The sequence below is a fragment of the Euprymna scolopes genome, chromosome 44, assembly GCF_053919585.1.
Source record: "Euprymna scolopes isolate OS-2025 chromosome 44, ASM5391958v1, whole genome shotgun sequence".
Classification (NCBI taxonomy): Eukaryota; Metazoa; Mollusca; class Cephalopoda; order Sepiida; family Sepiolidae; genus Euprymna; species Euprymna scolopes.
Genome location: NC_136525.1, coordinates 905,737 through 915,000, shown reverse-complemented (window position 1 = coordinate 915,000; position 9,264 = coordinate 905,737). Strand labels below are relative to the sequence as shown.

The 9,264-nt window shown below is 33.7% G+C and overlaps 1 protein-coding gene across 1 annotated transcript in view; it reads right to left on the bottom strand.

Annotated features, from left to right (window-relative positions):
• The window catches only part of LOC145268645 (acyloxyacyl hydrolase-like), an 86,285-nt gene that overhangs the window by 12,997 nt on the left and 64,024 nt on the right, over positions 1 to 9,264 (bottom strand). The window contains exons 14-15 of the mRNA XM_080124124.1: positions 6,014 to 6,088; positions 417 to 492 (exon numbers count right to left, since the gene is read on the bottom strand). Of these exons, the coding sequence (XP_079980250.1) occupies positions 417 to 492; positions 6,014 to 6,088 (151 nt within the window). The remainder of the gene's footprint in view (positions 1 to 416; positions 493 to 6,013; positions 6,089 to 9,264) is intronic.

The window sequence follows — 9,264 nt, the reverse complement described above, 5'->3', positions numbered from 1 at the left end:
GTCGGGTACGTGGAGTCGTTCATTTTTACTGCGGCAAAAAATGAATCCGAGTATTGTCGGTGAAAAAAGATAAGCTTAGTTTTATAAATATGAAAAGTAACACACCAACCCCATCGCATCATGTTCAATAGGTCGGAAGATTTATATGCTTCAGCTGTGTGCTAGATTGGATTTAGACAAGCTGTATGTAGCAGAAACATAACAGGGCTATGACAAGAGCATATTCTTTTCACTCTTTTGACTCTCTAGTATATATCCGACACAGTTAGACACAATCAATCAATCGAAAACCACATCACTCTACATAAAAAAAACATGTAAGATATCAATGGATATATACCTGAAATTCAAAACAAGGAAAAAAATATGCTGTTTTCATAGCCCTACTGATAATTGTGAACGAAAAGATTACTTACCAAGTATTTCAAAGTTTCCATCGCGTTATGAAACATTTCCTTTGGGGTGGTCATATACTTTAGGCTGTCAATGTGCCTTGAATAAAAGAGAATATTTGGCTTTCATTGCTAGTAAGCATGTATGCTCTCTGGAGGGAAATTGTTTTTAACGCAATAGAATAAACAGTGTTGTAATATTTTTGTTTAATTTGATATAAATCCATCTATACGCACACACACACACACACACACATACACACGCACACACACATTATTTTAAGCCCCCCCCCCTCTTTGGGTAGAGCACTGGCGTAAATAATCTCACCCGCTACTTAATTGACTGAAAAATGCGAAGCTCGTTGTTTGTTTGTTTACAAACAGGCGGTTTGAGCACTGTAAAAGTGGTGGCGGATGTATATTTAAATAGACATTCCGACAAGTTATTTGCGGACGTCGCTTCTGTGATCGAGTCGGGAAAAGTGCCGACTGTCAACACGACGGTTCTAGGTTCAATCTTTGGCTTGGGAGAGATGCTAGTCAAGCGGCACTGATGAGTTGTGATACAACGAAACAGGACTGTATGTCGATGCCTACAAATCAATATATATATATATATATATATATATATATATATATATATATATATATATATATATATATATATTTAAAAGAGTGTAGCCATCAACAACTGTGGGGTTTTCAGCCTTTTATCATTTTTTTATTTTAAAATATGTTTATAACGCGTTTCAAGCTTTGGTTCGCTCTCTTCAGATATAGTTTTATAAAAAGATTTTTTTATTGAAGGGTTACACGCTGACCATTGGCGACAAAAGTCTGAGACTGACATTTCTCTGAAAAACACGCTCAGAAGCATTAGATGTAAAATGTTCTTCAGAATAGCCCTTCACTTAAAAAAACCTTTATATGGAAATATATCTGAAGAGAGATGTACAAAGCTTGAAACACGTTATAAAAATATTTTAAAATAAAAAATGATAAAAGGCTGAAAGCCCCACAATCGTTGATGGCTACACTCTTTTAAATATACATTTTTTCTCTCGTTGGAACAACACAACCATCACTTTATATATATATATATATATATATATATATATATATATATATATATATATATATATATGTGTGTGTGTGTGTGTGTGTGTGTGTGTGTGTGTGTGTGTGTGTGTGTGTACTTCATTTAATCACATAAATTAATATACGAAAGTATAATTTTATGCGTAAACTTTAAGTATTTACTTCAACAGTGCTCAATACATAGGTAGAGCTAGGTAGTAAGTTATAAAATATATATGGCCATTTAAGCTACATTTTAAGCTACAATTTAAGCTGTATATATATATATACATATATACATACATATATACATATATATATGCATCTACATATATATGTGTTTTGCTCAATTTGATATGAATTCCTATGCATGCATATGAATTTATATACATACATATATACGTACATATATACATAGATATACATACTTTTATAGATGCATATACATATATACGTACATTTAAACATATATATATATGTATATATACGTACACTTATACATATCTGACAATTGCTACTGGTTGTCAGAGGTTTGCCATTTCTTCAGTTAAATCTTGTGCAGCTATGTGCACGTAGATGACTTTTTAATCCAGCTGTAGTCCTACATGAAAATACACATATATGACATAAAAACTTTCCTTCTTGTAGAGGTGATCGGATGATTATATTGTGAATCCTCGAATGTCGTGTCAGGCCAGATTTGCAGACTAGACCACAAATATGACAACTTAGCTTTGCCGGATGTGCTGTAAAAGCCTCCTCATAAGACTGTTGTTCCTGTTTTTGATGATTTAAAAATACACCTTTTGACAAAAAGGTATCTGCCACATGCAGTGCACTTCAAGTCATGTTGTAATTTCTCTGGCATATTTTCGTCCTGCTTTCTTAAAACACGTTTTAAGGCAGCAACATCTACATGCTGCTCTTGAGAAATCTTACAACTTTCTTTGATGATTTTTCTTCACTTTGATCGATCTTTCGTTTGGGCTTCTCAATTATGTATATCCATCTCAAGTAATTTCAAGTTGTTTTTCAGAGAATCCTTAAACCTTTTTCTTGGTTTATGTTGTGGTCTTTTGCCTCCATCTATCTCGCTATAAAACAGTTGTTTAGGAAGTCAATCGTTCTCCATCCTAATCAAGTGTCCAGTCCAGCGTATCTGGTTTTGAATGATTCTCGTTTCTAGACTAGTACTATTTGGTCGTTTGAGAACTACAGTGTCAGGCGTCAGAGTACTCCAGTTAATATTAAGTATTCCCGTATATAACGTTGATGAAATCTTTCCAATAGCTGGAGATGCATTCTATATGTTCTCCAAATCTCTTACCCATATAGCATAGTAGCGATAATGCATGCTTTGTAAACACATTTGTTTTTGACGTGATTCCCCGATCTTAAGGATTTCTTATAACGGGCAAGTCTGTTTTTTTTTTAGAAAATGTTTGCGTGCAACAACAAAAAAAAAACGAAGTGTATATAGTTTTTAAATCGACTGTCAATATTTCGGATCGAGATTTCTGAAGGGTTTATTATAACAGGCATGATTGTTCCTTTAGAAAAAATTTTGTGTGCAACAACAACAAACAAAAACAAAAGTGTATATATATATATATATATATATATATATATATATATATATATATATATATATATATATATGCAGGTTTCATTAAATAGCACATGGTGAATAGTAAAAAATAACTCGCCTGAGGATGACTAATGGAGGTCGAAAACGTTCGCGATTATGGGAAATTTCTTTTTTCACTCGGAAAAAAAAGTTCGGAAAATTGTCCGACAAAGAGAAAAGGAGGATTACAAGAAAAACAAGCAAGAGTTATCTGTGCTATTTAATGAAACCTGCATAAAAGAAAAAATGCTGCCTAAATATACTAATATATATATATGTGTATGTGTGTGTATGTGTGTGTGTGTGTGTGTATGTGTGTGTGTGTGTGTGTGTGTGTGTGTGTGTGTGTGTGTGTGTGTGTGTGTGTGTGTGTTGCATGCAAAATCCGATCGCGCATTTTGCTAATTCCTACCCTTTGATGAGAAGGAAAGTATTTCTTCGAAACTCCGCGGATTAAGGACTATCCACTTATCTAGTGTTTCCTTTTCAGATTAAATATGTTTTTTACTCATTTCAAAGTGTTTTTTAACATGTTTTATTAACTGTTTGCTCGTATTATAAGCTCTATCTCCTATTTGGTTTTATCGAGCTTTTACATCTGGTTGAGATAACTTTATAAATATTAATTCTTTAATATTTATAATATACTTTAATTTTACCATCTTGGATCATTTTGGTAAATTTAATTGTAATTTTTATTTTATATATATATATATATATATATATATATATATATATATATATATATATATATATATATATATATTGATATATATGCGGACATATATGCACACATATATATACGCACGCATATATATGCATATAAGTATATATATGCATATAAGTATATATATTATAAGAGAAAAATCCAGGTTGTCCTCGACGGTCGTACATCTAAACAATATGATATAAATGCGGGAGTGCCCCAGGGATCTATCCTTGGACCTCTGCTGTTCCTGATATTCATAAATGACCTCCCCGACAAGATTGCCTCTGAGATGGGTATATATGCTGATGACACCACACTCTATAGCAGGCACGACAGGAAAACAAACGAACATATATCTAAAGTAATGGCAGAAACACTAGAGGATGACCTCCAATCAGTAGTGGAATGGGGACAAAAATGGATGGTAACGTTCAATGCCACCAAGACAAAACTGGTTTCATTCAATAATTACAAGAAACCTTCTCTCACCTATAGCAATGGCCAACGACTCTTTATCTGAGAGTACGTCTCTCAAGCTCCTTGGCCTAACGTTCACAGGAAACATGAGTTGGAACAATTACATCGAGGGCATTGCCAGGTCCGCTGCAAGGAAGGTGGGCTCTCTCTACTGTGCTAGAAAACTTCTAACACCCGAAAGTATCCTGTACCTCTATAAGGCCACTATTCGCCCATGTATGGAGTATTGCTGTCATATTTGGGCCGGTACATCGGCTACTAGTCTCTCGCTCCTTGACAGGGTTCAAAAGAGAGTCGCAAATCTGATAGGCCCTAAACTGGCATCTAAACTTCAGCCTCTGTCCCATCGTCGAAACGTTGCATCCCTCTGCCTGTTCTACAAGTATTATAATGGTGAATGCTCTGAAGAACTGCAAGCACTTGTGCCCCCACGACGTGAACACCCTCGACAGACCCGACAAGCTGCAAAATCCCACCCCCACACTGTAGAGATCCCTAGATGTAAAAGATCTTTCTACTCCAGTAGTTTCTTCCCCAGAACTGCTAGACTTTGGAATTCCATTCCAGGTCACTGCTTCCCCAACTGTACTGACATGCATAAGTTCAAGTGCAACGTGAACCAACATTTCGCTGCCCTAATCCCTACATAGTACCTCAGTAGATGTTTCCCCTGATAGTAGCTCCCTACACCAAAGTGGCAATGTGCCTTGTTTGGGGTGAAAATGTAATAAAAAAAAAAATTAAAAAAATGCATATAAGTATATATATATATATATATATATATATATATATATATATATATATATATTAAGTTATAAAATATATATGGCAATTTAAGCTACACAGAATATTCCACGTTTCATTCACGCTAGGATTCGTCAGGCTTATGCGAAGAGTTGTGGTTCTCGTGTTTTTATATACGCGCATTCTTTTGAGTTTTTTGTTAGCCAATCAGCTTTCTAGTTCCCATCGCACCCTTCCTAATCAGCCAATGAGCAGGCATTTACAGGACAAAGGATATATATAATGCATATATGTATTAATATATATACATGTATATTGAATTTCCAGAATTTTCTTTTTTTCTAAACCTTTTTATTCCATTCAATTATGTGTGGCTCTTTATAATATTCTCCCGGCTCCGATGATTTGTGTGATTGCAGCATCGGCTATATATACAATTAAACACGTTTAAAACGCTAATCCAAAAAAGTAAATATGAAAATTCGCCTATACATTATTTTTTAAAAAATTATGATTGTGGATTGATGTTTTCTAGTAGTATGAAAATTGACAGCACATACACACACGCGCGCGCGCGAACCGAAGTTAATGTTTTGTGTTTTGTTTTTTTGTTTTTTTTTTTGAAGGGGGGTAAATCACAACTCTATATTGGGTACAATATAATAATCAATTGAGAATTGGCTCCACAATAATACATATGAAATCTGCAAAAATGAAAATATCTATTTTACGACCGAGCAACGCCAGGCGCTTGCTACACCATACCTATCCCAAGAGTATATAAATAATAAAATTATCACCAGGTTTTAATGTTATTGTTTTTAATATATGGGAGGGGGTGATTAATTAATAATTAATTTACATGAAGAAAGAGATGGTAGACCGACGGCTTGAGATTATTTTTCAAATGTGTAGATTTCAGCGTTCCAAATACAATTTGGCACCGTTCTGCTACTAGATCTCCGGAAGCAGACGATAATAACTTACCAGTTGCAGACGTCATTTCCGACTAAGGAATAACTCACAATCAAGGGATAATCCGTTGTTTGATTCCGGGATAAACTGAAAAACAAAACAAAAAATATTGAAAATTGGCAATAGCTATAGAAATACTAGCAGGCCGCCCGGCGTAGTCCGGTCGAAAGATACGCTTAAATATGACAGTATATTCCATGAACATTGCGTATTTATTATTAAAAGGAACAATTCTCTATCGATTATTTTATTGAACCTAATATCGGATAGTAACTATCAAAACTATATATATATAATTATTTACTATAATAATTATTAACTACCTACGTTTCATCCTTTCGGGAATGATCAGTGCAGGAGGGTGTCACGATTAAAGGCGGTCGATAGATTCGAACCCGGCAACGAAGCCATGTCTGACTCCATTATATTGTTGAAAATTAGACATTTATTTTTAAATGTTTTGAACGTCTGTCAGAGTGATCTAATCATTATATGATCTGCGCCTTCGAGCTAAAGTGATCGACTTTATTTCAACTGTAAAGTGCTCAAACGTAATATATATATATATATATATATATATATATATATATATATATATATATATATATATATAATAAAAATAAAAATTACAATAAGTTTACCAAGGTAATCAAAATGGTAAATTTAAAATATATTATAAATATTAAAGAGTTAATATTTACAAGTAAAATAAACTCAGCCAGATGTAAAAGCTCAATAAAACCGAAAAGGAAATAGAGCTTATAATATGAACAAATGATTAATAAAACATGTTGAAAAACATCTTGAAAAAGAGTTAAAAACATATTTAATTTTAAAAAAGGAAACACAAGAAAAGTGGATAGTCCTTAATCCGCGGAGTTTCGAAGAAATGCTCTCCTTTCATCAGAGGGCAGGAATTAGCAAAATGCAGGATCGGATTTTGCATATAAAAGTATTTAATGAAACTACAAGTAAGTCACAGATCTTACTTGGTTAAAGAAAAAAAGGGTGGGTAAGGGGAACAGAAGGCAAAAGAAAAAATGATAAAAAGATTAAAATATATATATATATATATATATATATATATATATATATAATTTAAAGGAGATTAGAACAATAGTCTAAATAGCAGAGTGTATTTTAATGTAATAGTAAAATTACTAGTTTAATTAAAATACAGGGAAAGAAAAAGTGCTCGTTGTAATTTAGATATATAATAAGCTCGATAGGTAAATATCCTAGAGCTAATTTAATATTTAGTAATGTGATTGATAATTTAAAAATCAAATTAGAATCAAATTAAAAATCCGTTTCATAAGAAGGAACAACAACAAAATCAGTAATTTGTACGATCGTTTCGGAAAACAATGTTTTTATTGTGGTAGACATCAAGCTACGGACAATAATTTTTACATATAGTGTTTTTAACAAACAAAGTTTACTCATCAGTAAAGTATTGGGAAGGGTTTTTAGTATATGTAAGAGACACCATAAATAAACCTAGCATTAAAGGTAAGGCAGATGTATCTGGAAAAAATTAAAATAAAGGTATGGATTTATTTTGTAAGAAAATTAATATGGGTTAAAGATAGAAATAATATATATATATATATATAAGAGAAGACTTGAATTCAAATATTTCTCATGGTATATCTCCCCTCTTTTGGAAATATGGTACGATTATGAATATCTCCGGTATCAATTAATCTTTATACATTGTGAAATTTACTTTTTCTACGAAAACCAAAGAGGTTTGACATAAATTATGAGAAATATTTGTAATCAAGTCTCCCTTGTTGTTTTTTTTTTCAGATCATTTGAAACTATTTGAGCAAGTTTTAGTTTACCCTCCATCAAGGCCATATGTTTTGCGGGAAATATCAGATATTTTGTAATTTATATGCACTACTGGGAAAACAAATGACTATGACTGAAACAATTTATGGCGGTAAAAAAGTGCCCAAAATAGACTCTGGATGATGGATGATCCCCCTCATGTGCGACTTTAAGGGCAAATGCCACATAGCCCACTACACAATTCAGATCATTACCTTTCCAACGAACCTTCATTGGTTGAATTCTGATCAATAGTACCTGAGATTTTGAACTTCCAAAATTGCTAAAAAGGTTGTGTGTGTGTGTGTGTGTGTGTGTGTGTGTGTGTGTGTGTGTGTGTGTGTGTGTGTGTGTGTGTGTGTGTGTGTGTGTGTGTGTGATATAAAGCTGAACTTCTGTGTGTGCGTCTGGTCACGAATAGGCTCCTATATGGTTAACTATTATAGAACACTGATCACATATAATGATAGAAGATGTATCGAGACACAGGAATGGGTATGTTTGATCTGGCATAATGATGATTCATTAAAATTGTGGGGTCTGCGTACTCGCCTGGTCCACAAAGTATGGAAATAAAAATTTAAAAATTAAAAAAAAAAAACGTTTACACGTGTTTTTGATATAGATGTACATAATACTGTGATAAGTATGTTTTAACTTAAATAGGGATGGTATAATAAAATTGTGGGGTCTGCATTCGCGCCTGGCCTCCATAGAATAGGCACAGACTTTAATAAAGAGTTTACATATCTATCTGCGTAAGTATACTTTGATAATTATGTTTCAGTTTGAAGAAATTTTTTTTACATAGGCGTCACCACATCAAGGCCGATAGGCCACTCAAGGATAAGGGTTAAAGAGTGTAGAGTAGTCAAAAGGACAATATAGTAATCGATAGTAATGGAAGTTCGGTAAATATTTTAACTTAAGTGGAACGGCTCATCAGAAACTTGTTCACGTTGGACTTGAAGACAACCATATTATAGACAGCGGGAACGGCTCATCAAGAACTTATTAACTTTAGACTTGAACACAACCATATTGTAGTCAGCCGGAAAGCAGGAAAACGGAAGACAATTCCACAGGCGTGCAGTTCTAAGAAAGAAGCTTTGATCATGGAATCTATGTTTAGGTTTAGGCACAGATAAAGATTGGGGAAAATTATTGATAGTGTTTTCAGCTAGTCGAGTGTTTCTTGTGAAAGTTTGGCGAGAGGGGACCATAGATTGCAGCTCAGTCGAACACTTCCCATGAAAATAACGATAAAGCAGAGACAAACTCGCAACATCTCTTCTGTGAGATAGAGGTTGCAGCGAAGAGAAAAGGACATCTCCCACCAGGCCACGAAGTCTATTTTGAACCCTATCAAGGCAGGACAAGTCTTTTCTAGCAGCTCCTGCCCATATGTGGCAACAGTATTCCATCCT